The 15,720-nt window shown below is 41.3% G+C and overlaps 1 protein-coding gene across 2 annotated transcripts; it reads right to left on the bottom strand.

The window, feature by feature from the left end:
- Positions 1–74: 74 nt before the first annotated feature.
- On the bottom strand, positions 75–10,858 carry lg6h19orf44 (linkage group 6 C19orf44 homolog). Of its 2 annotated transcripts, XM_044199823.1 has the most exons (11): positions 10,343–10,858; positions 10,078–10,236; positions 9,785–9,912; positions 9,092–9,596; positions 8,070–8,436; positions 7,793–7,804; positions 7,344–7,423; positions 4,614–5,109; positions 4,337–4,426; positions 1,174–1,340; positions 75–798 (listed from the first exon to the last, which is right to left on the bottom strand). In XM_044199823.1, exons 1-11 carry the CDS (start codon positions 10,466–10,468, stop codon positions 724–726), a joined length of 2,205 nt encoding a protein of 734 aa, XP_044055758.1. In that variant the 5' UTR covers positions 10,469–10,858; the 3' UTR covers positions 75–723. The 2 variants fall into 2 exon arrangements, with proteins under 2 accessions (XP_044055758.1, XP_044055759.1); XM_044199824.1 differs by lacking the exon at positions 7,793–7,804 and having other exon boundaries at positions 10,343–10,857.
- Between the last annotated feature and the right edge of the window lie 4,862 nt (positions 10,859–15,720).

The raw sequence follows: 15,720 nt of genomic DNA, 5'->3' as shown, positions 1-15,720 counted from the left end.
TAAATACCGTATGTTTGATACTGATGCAGATGGGGAAGTTTGTTTCCAAGACTTTGACTGTTGTATGGTGTCAATCCATCAAAACTGTGAAGTTTATTTAAATTTGACATTAGACAAGAAAAATATGATTTGAGGTGTTCTATTGTTCCACAATGCCAGAAATACTGTAGATCTTGTGTTATCCAACATCCAAGATACTGAAAAGTTGCAACGGTCTGTAGAGAAGTGTAATTGTTTACAGATAATTCTTTCAGAACAGAAATGTTGCCAAGTTTCTAAACACTGCAGTTCTTCTTTTGGGATTTACTTTAACAAATGCATTAAAACAAAATCATGAAGGTGTAACACTGTTTATCATTATTTCTTCTGAATGTACTAGTAACAGCAAAGATGCTTTTACACTATTTCACTAACAGGCTCATCATCCAAATAACTCAATGAACTGATACACAGAGGCTCGATTTCTGCATGATTTTAACCCTGACACAAATTTAAAACAATATGACATAATTGCACTTTTACAAAAGCACTCAAATCTTCATGGCGTGTTCTATGACTGGTTAACAACAACAAATACTGTAATTCTTCCCACAGTAGAAAAATATAATTTAATTATGTATAAAACTTATTTTAATAAGAAGGACATGGCAAATGTCTCTAGCTCCACACACGGGGATTCTGTAATCCAGAACATTCAGTACCAGTAGTCAGATATGATGGTAGTCATCCCATCTCCTGCAGCACCTCCTGTAAGGCTTCATCCATTGTCAGTTTGGGAGGTCTGTGCTTGCGAATGAACTGTGGAAAGAATAAAGAAATGTTATAGACAAACTTATATGTGTGTAAATTATCTACAGATTTCAGAAAGCCAGATTTTAATCGTTTAATGCAGTTTGGAATTTGGAATGTAACACCAGTTTAAAGGATGACTGGTTTCTGTTCATTTTACTTGTTGGTCTCCTGATACTGATATTCCACTACACTGAATGACAGACCAGCTAAAACACAATCAGTGAATGCAGAAAAGCTTTGTGCAATAAATGTCTCATCATGCAGAGAAATAAATATGGTGTGAAAATGTTCTTTTACAAATTGGATATTCAATCAATGAGGCTTTGGACCAGCGATGAAACAGTCACTTCCTTGTTGAGTGTATGTGTAAGCATGCTTTACCTCCTTGGTGTCCTCCAGTGTGGTGTATCTGTAGTTTGGTGGTTCCAGGCTCTGCACCAGGCTGGAGTGAAGATGTCGGCTGCTTTCGATGAACCGCCTTGTCATGGCAAGTTGCTGTTTCAGCATCTCATTGAGTGCAAATACAGCTGGATTGAAGGTGCTGAGAGCTGAGGGAGGGAAATGAGACACATACAAACAGAAGAATCAGTACCAGGGCTTTAGCACTCCCAAGCACAAAGCACATTAACTGGGTTTAAGGTAAATGCGGTCTTGGTGAAGGACTCTGCTATTACTAGTACCACTAGTAAGCGATGAAAAGAAGTAAATTATTGTCTTCACCAATACCTCACACCCATGGTTGTACACAGGGTTTTAGAAGTACCGAGGTCCGGACCTTGGTGACCTCAGTGGTGGGTATGGCTATGCCCACACCAGCTTTCACAATTGATTTATCAAATACATGTAAATAGCAAAATATAGAACTTTTAAAGTAAGGATTTTTCTTAAAGGAAAAATATACTTCGGTTTCTTGCCGAGAGTTAAATGAGAAGATTGATACCGCTCTAATGTCTGTATGCTAACTACATAGCTAAAGCCAGGAGATGGTTAGCTTAGCATAAAGACTGGAAAAAGGGGAAAACAGCTAGCTCGCCTCTGTCCAAAGGTAACAAATCCACCAACCCGCACCTCTACAGCTCACAGATGAACATGTTATATCTTGTTTGTTTAATCTGCACTGGACTATTTCTTGGCTGGGCGCAGTGACTTCCTGGAGTCTTGTCTGGAAGCTAAGCGTCTCCTGGCTCTAGCGTTACATTTAGCATAAAGACATGAGGCTGGTGTCAATCTCCTCATCTAACTACAGTAAAAAAGGTGTATTTCCCAAAATGTCAAAACTATTCCTTTAATCACTTAAACAGTGTAGTGTAGCATGGCATGAATATATTTTGGAAGCATTTTGCAAGCATGTGTTTTTTAAAGGTTTCTAACACACATTGCCTATTCATCTGTAAAGGGAGACTGTTAGCTATGACCAACAGCTAGTAGGCTAGTCACTGTATTAGCCATTCAGTCAGTTCAAAAGATTTTTAACAACCCTCCTACATGTGCCATTGCAGCACAAAGCACTGGCCCTGTTTACACCTGGCATTAACATGCACCCCGGGTGATCCAATCACAAGTGGAGCTCTAAGTACAGGTGTGAATGCACCCAAGACGCATTGAGATCCAATCGCTCAGACCACATTCGGAAGTGGTCTGGGTCGCATATTAGGGCTGGGAAATATATAGAATATGTTCAAATATTAACGTGCGATATAGCAGATGACCATATCGTCATATTCGAGTTTTCAGTGTTTCCGCTGGTCGCCGTTTTGTCTTAGTTGTAAGTTTAGCAGCCTAGGAAGTAATTGTTACAAAAGCTTAGTTATAAAGTGCGTAGATAAGCTCAGGTTGCAGTATAATTGTTAGTGAAAGGCTGTGTGTTGTGTTTGCTAGCACAGAAAAGAAATAAAAAGTCCCTTTTTATGTAACGTTACCACGGCATCGTCTACTCTTCGCAGCAGTTGGTCCAGACTGTGAACAGCGAGCTAGTTAGCAGCTAACTTTATGAGAAGAGAAAACGCGATCAATCATCTGATCACTCTGATTACTCTACCCACAGTTCCAGCTCCGCAGCTCCAAAGCGTATTTGGGAGACCTCCGGGTTTAGACTATTTTAGACACAGGTACAGTTAGGCTGTGGGTGTGCTAACCAGAGGTGGAAGAAGTATTTAGGTCCATTACTTAAGCAAAAGTACTAATACCAACTTTGAAAATACTCCACTACAAGTACAAGTTCTGCAAGTACTCATTGCGCAGTAAAACGGTCCCTGTCAGTGTTTTACTGTTATATATGATGTTTCTGGATTAATATTACTGCTGCATTAATGTGTATGTTGCATTTTACTGCTGTAGATGTTTAAGGTTGAGCAAATTTTCTGCTTTATATACTGTTAGGTAGTTTAATCTACAGCAATGCATCATATTCTACAAGATCATCATATGTTTGCACTATTTGAGAATTTACGGTACGTTATTTTAGACAAAGGTACAGTTAGCAGCAGTTAGCGGTTACTTTGGCAACAAGTAAAGCCATCTGTCCATCGTAAATTGCAGAGAGTTGAGGCAGAGCAGCCAGAGGACACCAGAGGGAAAATCTGAAAATATTTTCTCCATAAAATATGATCCAGTTTCACCAAAATCAGTGAATAAAGTTGTGTTTTTGTACAGTAATCAGTGAGGCCCAGCCCCCAGAAACACTCTGCTCAGGCGGCATCTGAATTCTTGTCTCATTTGTGATCTGAAGAACAGTAAATTCATCAAATTCAGGATAAAAACAACAACACATTTGGTCTCTGCAAACAGAAATGATGTACGTGTTTATTTGCATATAGAGCGGGAAGTGAGATCCGATCACGAGTGGTCACTCCAGACTCATGTGGAGACGCATTCTAATGCCAGGTGTGAACTGACGTACTTGGAGCTGTCAATTTGTGATCGGATCGCCCAAGACCCATGTTAATGCCAGGGCTGATCTGGATCTCCTCTGCAGGTGTGCCTGCTTCCCTGCAAAGCACTAAGTTTATCCCAGCTTATCACTAATAACATGTTTTAAATGTTGTAAGCCTTACAGTGTGCCCTCTGGCATTCAATGAATGGTGTTCTTTACCTCTAGTTAGTAAAGCTGCTTCCATGAATTTCATGTCTTGGTTTTGATGGGCCATTTTATTATCACAAGATACAAGTGCTGTCCCGTATAATTTTTTATTCCATAAATATCCTTCCACTTATTCCACAAATGTCATTATCATTAATCCTGCAAAATTCAATAGCATTTCACCCATAGATGGTGCAACAGCACCAAATGAAAATGGCCCTACCACAGCGGTCAGAGTATGACTCACTTGAAATTTTGCATCATCCTCGTATAAACCCTAATACTCTCCACAAATTATAGTTATCATCTGGATCCAGGTGCAGGTTTTAATTATTTAAATATTTTTTATTATCAATATAACACATTTAAAAGATTGAGCCTTGGCAGAGGGAGGCTGTCTCAGAGTGCTTTCTAGTCTTCTATGTGTATTCGTGTTGTATTTTCTTCGGTTTACTTGGGTCTTACCTTCCACATTTTCTGCACTGAGAGTATGAGCGACCACTGGAGTGGGATTCATGTAGGTCATGCCCGCTGCAGGACCAAAAGTAGCCATACCTACAGCGAGAGGAGAGCCAGAGATAAGAAAAAGAAATACTGAGCTGTTCCATGCAACACCTCTATATGTCATTGTCAAATTAATCCTGATAACTTGATGACTACTGTGAAGAAACATTACAGTGGTAATGATATTAGTGGCCCTACCACATCTTAAATATACAAATTCCATGTATGGCAGACTAACCGGCGGGCCATGTGTAAGCCAGTGGATCAGGCTGAGTCTGTACTCCTGCCTCTTTTAAAACCTTTCTAGTTGAAGCACGCCTCCTTGACTGGCGAGATAAGGTCCGGCTGCCATGTGATACAGAGGATCTGGAGTCTCTGCTTCTGCTGAGTGTTTGACTGCGATCTGAGGTCCGTGAGGTGTAGGAGCGACTTGAGTCTGAGAAAGTGCTTGAGTAATCATCTTCTGTCCTCCCACGGGACATTTCTGAATCCGAAGCCTCTTCTCTGACGTCTGATACCACCTCCTCTTCATCTCCATCTCCTTGCACATGCTCTGAAACCTGGCTGGCACTGTAATCTGGCTCTGTCCTGCTCTCACTCTCAAAGTCACTTTGGTAGTCCAGCACATCCTCCTGCTGCTGCTGCTGCTGTTCCTCTTCCTTCTCCTTCAATCCTGGCAACTGTTGATGTCTGTTCGCGGGTCCAGGAACAGGGGCGCTGTGTTTGGCTTCTCTCTGTTTAGGCAGCAGGAAGAAAGCAAACACATCAGTCTAATGCCTTAGTTCCACCGGGCACGGCTCTTTAACGTCGTGTCTGCGACCCGGTTTTGTTCCATCCTCTGCACGGCTTCATACCCCACCGGGAGCGTTTCAGAAGTGGAGTGTTTTGCCTGCGAGATTTTGATGACTTGCTCAGATTTAGTTGTTTTGGTCATTTTTGTGCTTCTACCGTGGATAAGTAGGCTACGTATTTGAATGGTTTCTTTTTTGTCTGTTTTAATTGTGTTTATTGTTGATATATGATACAACAAGTGAATGTATAAGAATGGCTATTGTAATCAAGACAAATATCTCCCCATATAATAAAGTGCAGACAGATCTACAATTTAATACAAAGTCAACAACAATAATATCAAATGAGGGAGCATGATCTTAATGTGGCCTTCAGATTTTTGTGGGCCACTTAAAATCCACATTGGTTTATTTAGCATGGTTGGCCCCTGTGGGAATAAAATGTCTAACTTAGTCAAAGTTAGTTCTCTACCCCTTAAAAAAATTTTTTTTTTTTTAAACAGCCTAGATCTTATTTTGTAGGTGTAGCCATCATTCCTATCAATTATTATTACATTTTACTTATCATTTTACAACAGAGGGCATAGCGCTTTGACAGTTCTCAGTTTAACCACTTTGATGAAAACTGTTATTTGGTGGTGAAAATGAAGGCAAAGGTTAACTGTAGTACTCAAACTGTTGTCCACATCTATTAACTACTTTACTTTCTACTTGAATTTTGACCTATGTACACAACATTTGCTACGTGTGCGCAGTTTTTGTTTTGTTTTCCAATGCAGCTGATGATTGCGACAGACCTTTTGGGTATGTTCATTTTTAGTTTCACTTTTAGATAATTACTTTAAGCTGCACTAATCAATAGTTTTATATCAACAATGGGTCAGATGACGATGTGTAATGCGAAAGGTGTCACACGTACTGACAAACTCACAGAGAATTATCACCTGACTCTGCAGTTCCCCCATCTTTCAGCTCATTGGTTTGGTTTTATGTCCCTCAACTTTACTGATTTGGTTCAGTCTCACTGCTCTCATCATCCTCGTTTCCAGCAGCAGGCGGCAGCTGTTTTCAGCGGAAAAGCTCTAATAACCCACTGTACTGCTCAGCACCAAACAGCAGACAAAGTTAGCGCACTAGCTGGTGAACATATTGGAGCATTTAGCAGCTAAAGAGCCAGAAATCTTTCTCAGGAGTTGGTGGAGACGATACAAATGAGCAACTGTTTGCTAACAGATTCGCTGTATCAACTTATAGGTGATACTATCACCTATAATGATTCATTTACTGTTCTTCAATGTTGTGTTTACAGCTTGTTTCTGGTGCCTCCAAGTGGCCAAAACCCCCCACAAAAGCAGCCAATGCAAGTTTGAGTTAATGTGGGTCTCACCACTCGACTTGCTTGCCCTAGTGCAGGCCTATTCAATTGGCGGCCCGCGGGCCACATCTGGCCCAGAAGCAACCTCCGAGTGGCCCAGCATACATAAATCAGATATATGACAAAATAAGTAAACTACATACAGTATATAGTGTATGGAAGTAGCTAATGAGTGAGCCATCTCACTTCCTTCTCATCTCTGTTGAGAGTTCAACATGTGGTGTACCGATCAGGCAGGATGTTTACGGATGTAGCGACACTGCCAATCATATCTTTCACATTAATGTTTTCTCATGTGAGCTCCGACCACGCTTAGTAGCTTTTCAAAACATCTGGCTGTTGACAGTCACAAGAAGGGAAGTGCTCTACTGAAAAGATGTCTCTGTCAACCCTGAAACGTGAATTGGACAATGAAAACCGTCAGTTTAACCCTGCCTGGACTGGCAAGTATTTGTTTATTTACCGCCATCTCCAAACGCCTGCTGTTTTTTATTACATTCATTTGCACTTGTTTAAAATTGGTCATTACCAACAACTAAAGAAAAGGTTTTAAATAGGCTGCTGAAAATGTCTGGCCCACCTACATTTTGAATAGCCCTGCCCTAGTGTGTAAAATTATTTCATAATGGATAAAAATAATGGCAAGAATTATAATACATTTTTCTTTCAGCTGTAATAGCCTTAATGTAATTCATCATTACTATAAAAGTACACATCCAAATAGCATCTTGTGGTATTACACACAACTAATTTGTAACTTTACTTTATTCCACCGTACATATTTAACTCTGTCATTACCCACCTCCTTTCCTGATGTTTCCTCAGTAAAATCAAGGGTAGCAGGAACGAGGTCGTCTAACGTCATCACATTTATCTTGAAGTCTGCAATAACACAAGACCGTAACATAATTTTATAAATGGTAGTCCACAAGACCGTCATCAACATGTTATTTAGTGTCCTACCACTATTAATGCACAAGATATCAAATATACATTAAAAGCACCTGGTGAGCAAAAACTAGAAAATGAATGTTACTCAAGCTGCTGTAACACGGTTACATGTTCAGAAGTGCATGTCAGAACGTGTTATAATAACTGCATCATTTATTTATAAACCCTCTGAAAGCATAAGAATGGTGCCTATACATTTAAAAAAAAAAAAGCTTGTCATAAACTGGTGATGTGCTGCACAGCAACTCATTTGTCCTGTTCTCTGTTAAATTTTAATCAACACAGGGATGGTTTATGTACCTTGTTGTCCATCTAGGATGCATGAGATGAAGAGTGAAGAATAAAACATCATTAATGAACAAAAACACCATATTTTCTGTCTTGTATGCAAAACGATAGGCTCAGGATTTTGGCATCAATAAAGCATTAAAACAATAATTTTGAGACATTGGTATAACTGGTATACGCAGAGGGGAACACTGTTGATTTTAAGTCCTATTGACTCTTGATCTTAGAAACTACCACACTTACTGCCATCTTTCCTGATGTATTTGATGCCCTGATGAACTTTTCTCACCTTCAGAAGAAACTGCACTCATCTCACTGTGGGGATCTGGAGAGCCAAGCCCAACAGGGAAGAGCTCCGCCAGAGAGAGCACCTCACTGCGGCCTGACATGGAGGAGAGGGAGCGCTGTGGACTCCCAGCCCTGTGACGGGAGTTCAGTCTCCCCGGAGGAGAAGGGGAGACACAGGGAGGAGAGGGGGATGGGGAGAGCACAGAGGGGCTGAAGTGGGCCTGAGCCTGCCCGGTGAATCGAAAAGGAGAACTGCGGCGAGAAGGAGAGGCAGGGGAGTGAGGTGGCACTGTGTTGGAGGATGATGAAGGAGGGACAGCAGCGGGAGGAGGTGTGGAGTGGACCTTCTGACTGCTTTGGCTCAACATCTGCGAGAGAGGAAAGCATGGTATCGTTTTGAACGGAAAAAACTGTGTCTGTCAACCACAGGGTTTCTGTGGGGTCCACAAAGTTACATTTTTAGGCGAGTTCACACATAAAGGTCCGGTCCCTGAATCGAACCAATGCGAGGATGATACATTGTTTCAATTTTCGAACTGGTCCTGTTTGCGTACACAAAGGCAAAACTCAAACAGTCCAGAAATTGTAAACAGAAGCCATGTTGTGGAAATGTCGTTTCATTATTGGTCATACAGTCTGTGTGTAAAAAGACAACAGACCCCTCCAAATTTCTACCTGGATATATTACATCATGGAGCCTGTGAACATACAGGCAAAAAAGTTTGCTAAATTTGTGTGAACTGTTTGTTTCTATTTGTGAATTTCCATTGCTTTGTGATGGACAGCAAAGTTTTTCTGAATCAGAAATCGTTTGAAATTGTGTCAAACATTTGTTCAGAAAAACTGCACTTTAACATGTATGGAACCACTGACATGTGAAATGGTGGCCTGAGCCTAACATATCCTATAAATAACAATATATAGCATGCCCATCTAAGACATGTAGTGACTATGTCATAAGGCTGTGAATAAAGAGAGTGAAAACCAAGCAAAAACAGTCCAGGGTTCAAAGCTGAAAGATACCTTGTCCGCTGTTCTTTTGGAAGAGGGTCTCCCTGGTATTAAGAAGCTGTTGTCTACTGAATCCAACGAGTCTCCGAGCAGTTTCCTCATGTCCTCTTCATCACTTTCCAGACTCACACCACTCACTACTCTCACTGACTTTGTCTCCAAACCCGCTGAAGGGACAATAGCATCAGCAGCTCTGGACCTGGACCTGACGGCAACATCTGGGCCTTTTGGAGACCTAACAGCAGCAGTATTACTATTGTTAACAGCTACAGGTATGTTGTTCTTGAGGAAACGTTTCCCCTTCAGGTTTTGGTCACTGCTGGACTGTGCTGAGAGTTGCACAGAGGCCTCCAGGGACTGGGCAGCTGCTGGTGGTGAGATTCCCAAGTCTGATGTTAGATTCTCAGCAGGTATTGGCCCCTGTCTGGTCTGCTTGCGGCTGTGGATGCGGCTCTCAATTTGAGCCAGTCTACTCAAAGCAGCAGTCTGGGAGCCTCGCTGGGAAGATGACACATATCTGACCAGAGGGGGCGAGAGGGATGAATGAAGAGAAAAACCCCCCCCACAAGGATTGAGTTTCAGCAGCAGAGGTGAATATTTGAACTGGAAATATTTTGAGTAGAATCAGTGGATCAGCTGATAGAAAACTATTCAATCTAGTGCTCAACATAACATTTTTTTTCTCTTACATACACAGAATTGTACCTGGGTTCAGGGGCCTGCTGCATTTGGCTCTTGCTGACAGGTGACTGGCTGCTGTTGTTTGCAGGTGGTGGAGCCTTCTTCAAGAACCTAATCCCTCCTCCACCCAGAGAGCTCTGAGGTCTGAGATCCTGGCAGAAGAAAACAAGGAGGCCTCAGACAGCATAAAAAAAAAAGTGGAAGCTTGTGTCAAATTGGATTTACAAACGTCCCACTGTGGAAGCTTCTAAAGTTCCATTGCATTTATATCCTGAGCAAGACGATATCAATTAGCAATATCTTCTAAAGCGGTTTACCCCGTCTCTTCCCTGGGGCTTCCCAGCAGCAACAGAGCCCATAGTGTGAGCTCCGTGCTCCGGAGCTGAGCTGACCGAGGACAGGTCACTCAGATCTGAGAAGGAAGTGTGTGCATTCGGGGGAGCAGATCTAGTTTCCACAGACCCACCCACAGCACCCTAGGAAAGAAGGAAAGACACGTTTCTGGTGTGACATGCGTGTGTTACAACATCTACCAAAGTAACGTCGAAGTTCACTGAAAAAGGTTTAAGGCTTGAAACTCACTGTGTGAGCCCGTGTTTTGGCTGTAGACCCCCGCACGGACTCAGCGTCTCCTCCGCTGTTCCTCTTGGCGGACAGCAGTGCCTGAGCTCGGTCCAGAGCGGAGCTTCGACCGCCCCGTTTCCACATCTTTAAACTGAGGCTAATGCTAATGCTATCTGGCTAACTAGCTATTACTTTATACACTTTGATATATATAATGCTACATGTTTACACGCTATTTTAACAGTAGCTGACCCAGTTTCATCCTGCGTTGGAAGCAGTAACGTTAGTGTTAAGTTAGCTAGCTAGAGGCTAAAACCATGTGTGCTAGCTAACTGACGTTACATACGGTGCATAAAAAGTGCCTCATAGATTAATTTCGAGGCCCTTCATAACCTTCTACAATTCCACACCAAATAGGCAACATAAAACGGCTCACAATGTTGGCAACTTCAGGCCGTATACTGCCTACTTTGTGCATAGCGACCATCGAGCGTCCCTTGTCTCCATGGAAAAGCTTCCGTTTTCCGGTTTTCCTTCTTCTTCTTCGTCATTGCGGTTTTGCGGCAGTTGGTATTACTGCCTCCTTCTGGATATATTCTTCCTAATTAGTCCAGTAGCTCTCATAACACTGTCTCCACATCAGCATATCAAGCAGTTCAGCTGTATATACATTCAAATAATCAGATTTAATGGTTAATCTCCACCTGGTAACTGGAATTCACAACTTTGATCCATCAGTAAAAATCTGTAAATAGTCCATATACTTATAGCCCTATACGGTATTCACTAATTAAATCAGTGGTTTTGTTACTGTGCTTAATTTTAAGCAGTTCCAGATCTACACACGCCTGTTCTAATAGGCCATACCACAGTTGGTTGTTAATACAGTATGTGCTTCTTAATCTTAAATCTTAAATTGTGTGAATAGGACAAATGTAGCAGCTATTTGAAGAAACCCTAACCCTTCTGGGGGCAACTTTCTTCCAGACTGCTAGAATTCGGCTGAGTATATTTACTTTTCAAATAAGCATTTCTCTGCTTGACTGTGTTCTATCTGCTGTGTTGGCTACTCTATTTCTAATTGTTTCTAAATGTAGCACTTGAAGCAGTTCAGCACGTTTGATGTACTTGCATGATTTTTGGATTGTATCCACATAATGCACTTATTTTAAGTCACGATGGATAAAAGCATCAGCTAAATAAGTTACGGCATTTGAATATGACCATCAACTGTGTTTTCTGTCTCTCGATTGGTCACATCATGTGGGGTGTTTTTGATACTGAGATCACTTTCAATCACTTTCTAAGTGTTTACATTATGTTTTTATGTCAAAGATTTGTCTATTCAATCCTGTTTATTTCACACCAAATTACACCTCGGGGCAAGAAATCAACTACTCTGTGATGTTTTACTACAGGTTTTTGAGGTGGACATCAGGTGATCTGTTTGGTTTATCATTCTACAGAATAAGCAAACAAATGTGTAAATGGTTATTTGGCAATTCAGTGACAACACAGTGTCTGGATTTAAAATGCAAACAGGCCCACAGCATTTCAGAATAGTGTAACAGCAGATGAACAGAAATCGATGAAACCGACTACCTGCAGCCAGCCACAGAAGCATGACCAAGTCCAGTTAATTTCCCCATCATCTTTGAATGTGCCAGACCATTGAAGGCAGACATTGCCCCTGTGGGAAACACTTACAACCATCTGATATTGTTTGCATCCTGCTGAGCCAGGTGGTTCACAAGGTGAGTGTCTGAGTGCTTTGTGTCTGCACCTCTGTGTAAAATCAATGACCTTGTTTTAGCTTGACTTTGCCATCAACAAGCTAAAGGAAAATGTCCCCGCACTTTGCAGTTCTCTCCCAGAGCACGAGTCATCAGGCAATTCCTTCAGCATGTTTTCATCAGCCTGCATACCAGTCGGTATGCACCATCACCACCTGTCCTTGTATCAGGTTGTTGCTTCTACACTGACAAACAGAATCCCCCAAATTACATTTAGTTACCAGCGAGGACACTGGAGTCAGGCGCTCAATATTCCTTCTGGGAATTTGGGAGTTTTGACAATGCTAACTTGCTGATATTCAGTAGGCACTGTATAATGTTTACCATGTTCACCATCTGAGTTTAGCTTGTTAGTGTGCTAACATATGCTAATTAGCTCTAAACAAAATATGGCTGATGGGAATGCAGTTCGTTTTTCAGGAAGTTGTTCATAAACCGAAGTATTGGACAAATTTAAAATTTGACCCGGTGACGGCGCTGGAGGAAAAGTTGAGGGATCAGCAAAGTGATTACAGTTCATGCTGAGGGGGGCATTAATGTCCGCACCAAATCTCATGGCAATCCACCCGATAATTGTCGAGACACTTCACTTAAAACCACAAATGTCAACCTCATGGTGGTGCTCGAGGAAACGTCAGGCGGTGTCTGTAAAAAATTCCATAGCAAGAGATATTTCAGTCTAGACCAAAGTGGTGGACCAGCTGACTGCCCCACATTGCTATCCTTAGACCCTCTCCACTAGCATGGCTAATTACACATGGTGGGTACACAATTGGGTGATTCACTGTTTTTAAATTTGACTACTTTTTATGCCAACACTATAAATAAATAGAGGATTCACTTGTTCTGCATCCAAATTTGATTGAGTCTTTTGAAACACCATTTAGACCTTAATGATGGGAAATGTTATTTTAGTAAATTAATCAGTTGAATACATAAAATATGAAAAATCCAAATTATTAAAAACATATAGAGACTTTCTTTTTTGGTGTCTGGTCAGAATCTTCTGGGGGGGTGGGGGGGTGGGGGGGTGCACTGGGGGACTTCGTCCCTGCACTGGGGAAATAGCAGAGTGACGAGGGAGTAGTAAGTGTGAGACCTGTAAGAAATCTGTTGATATTAAAGAACAGTTCAATCTGCAATTTGTAAAAACAGATTGGGAATAGGTGCAAGAACAATACAGAAATGGAGCAGGTGTTTGCACAAACTGACAGGTGAGATCATACAACATACCTTGACCCCCAATGAGTAGCAATCTTTACAGCTTGGCATATGCTCTCAGGCCAAAAAACACGTTTTTGCCCATGTTGTGTTTTTTATACTATAAATCCTGCCTACATGTGCCCTTTCTCTGTCTCTGTCTTTGAATGGTAGTAGATATGTATGTCTACGAAGTCACATTTGTGATTCCCTAATTCCTTTTAGTTGCACTTACAGCAGCACCAATTATACGCCGACCAATTATATGTACCTTTCATATCAAATGTGTTTGCATGCAACATTTGTTTGCAGAAAAGCAGAGCGCTAAAGGAGAAAAACTGTGTATGTGTTTAACCCTACAAAAGACCTCTTGATAAATAAATGCAGTTAAGTGAGGATAATTTCTCAGTACTAAGAGTTGCCATGTCCCCGCAGTCTTGTCAACTCAGTAATTAGTCACCTTTCCACCTTTACTCAAATCATCTCCATTTAAATGTGAGGAATTCCAAAAATCACATTCTGTTGCTTTCTTATTGCACCTTAATTGTGGACGTTGAAATTCAAGGGTCACGGCAACTTTAGGTTCTCTCTTGACTTTGGTCCTGACACCACGTGTTGCTTTCTTCCAGGATGAAAGTGGTTATGATGGAGTTTTTCAGGAAGGACCCTTTTCACAAATGGAACCCGCAACATTGCCGGGTTTGAATATCCACGTCCATGACATTACTGTCCCACATAGATCAGGATTCTACAGGGAAAGAACAGATGAACAGTGGCAAGTTAGATTGACACTAAAGAGATTGTTGTCATTTCTCTTACAGGTTTCCGAAATCAGTGGTTCCCAACCTTTTTAGCTTGTGAGCTCCTTATAATGAAGCAATGTCTATTTGTGACTCATTGCCACTGGTTCCATGTGTCTCTGGGTTATGACTAGGTCAACCGAAGAGTGATCCTTTTTTCCCTGTATTATTTCAACATGAAGCTACAGTATATCATTTTAGCAGGCGCCCCTCTTTCCAGTGCATGTAAAGTAGCTCATTGGTCCCAGTGTCGAGATGCCCATCTCACTTCCTGGCTACGTTTCTGAGGACCCTGATCGGAGAGGCACCCAATCCAGCTCGCCAATCAAGTGGATGCAATTTCATCAGACAAGCTATATATTTCAGTTGTCAGCCGAGCGGCTGTGTTTTGATGTGAGCAGCACACCACCGTGTCTCTAGCTCTGTCTGTATTCGAAGCATTAAACTACAGTACAGGCTAGACTTTCCACTGTCTGTGGAGATTACGCTTCACTAACCGCGCCTTGCCGTGATGACGCAAGTCTGATGCACATGTCTCTGAGTCAGTGCGGATTGATACATTGAATAAAATGGAGGCAAATCTGTACCGTGAGACGGGCGAGTGACGTACCTCAAAAGTGCTTCTAAGCAAAAATTCTCCTGTCTGTTTCTCCTGGCACAGGAGAACATGATTCTGCAGCTGTAATTGTTGTTTTGGATGCTTCCTGTGAGCAACTGGCATGATTGAAATTTGAAAATGTATGCGTTTTGGTGGATGGTGTGAGGAGTGTGATCTTCATTTGTTCGCTGCATACATTATCTGCACAAGGGCGTAGGGCTCAGGGGGCCAAAGGGGACTGAGTATGCAGGGCCCTCATGTGAGGGTCCAGAATTTTGTGCTATGCCTCTGAATACGCATATAGCATTATTACATTTACTTGAGTATTTCCGTTTTCTGCAATTTTACTCCACTGGAGGTATTGGACCTTTTCACACATATAGTCACAATTTACTTATAGATACAGATAAGGATTTTTACATACAAAACATATGGTCAGCTAACATATGATGCTGTTTTTGATTAAACTAACCATCAGTATATAAAGTAGTAAAAATCAGATACAACATTAAAATGTTGCTTACACATTAATGCTAGATTGGATTTCTGTGGTGGGCCCTCGTCCGGTCCACCCAGGAACACTGTTGCACATTTACAACGAGTACAAAACACTGCTGCTGCAACAAAAACACATGACTCCAGTTCTTAAACCATCTCATGTCTTTTAGAGCTGATTTTAAGATTCTTCTTTCAGTCTTGTCTCCTGACCTCCTGACTCCGTGAGTTTCTATTTTATGTATTTTATTATTTTATATTCTTTTATTTTCTTCTCTTTCCTTCCCTTCACCATTTTAATCTGACCTTATTTCTGTAGAGATTTTATGCCGTTATTGTTATGTATATTTTAAGTTTCGTATCGTTTTAGTGTGTCCTCATTTTTTAATTCTGTGATGCACTTTGTTGACTTCATGTTTTAAAAAGTGCTATACATATGTATAAAGATCTTATTATCATTCTTATTAATAAATCAGTAAGTATTCCAATATTTATACTGTACTGTATAAT

This window comes from Siniperca chuatsi, linkage group LG6, assembly GCF_020085105.1.
Source record: "Siniperca chuatsi isolate FFG_IHB_CAS linkage group LG6, ASM2008510v1, whole genome shotgun sequence".
Classification (NCBI taxonomy): domain Eukaryota; kingdom Metazoa; phylum Chordata; class Actinopteri; order Centrarchiformes; family Sinipercidae; genus Siniperca; species Siniperca chuatsi.
Note: the sequence above shows the minus strand (reverse complement) of the source record. Positions and strands in the feature narration are given on the sequence as shown.

Bases quoted from the DNA above. Each gene is read 5' to 3' on its own strand.
- lg6h19orf44 (XM_044199823.1), bottom strand. From the start codon at position 10,468: ATGTGGAAACGGGGCGGTCGAAGCTCCGCTCTGGACCGAGCTCAGGCA. The intron at 9,913-10,077 runs GTAAACCGCTTT...TTCTTCTGCCAG, and splicing joins AGCCCCAGGGAAGAGACGGG to GATCTCAGACCTCAGAGCTC. The intron at 9,597-9,784 runs GTACAATTCTGT...CCCTCTGGTCAG, and splicing joins CAGCAGGCCCCTGAACCCAG to ATATGTGTCATCTTCCCAGC.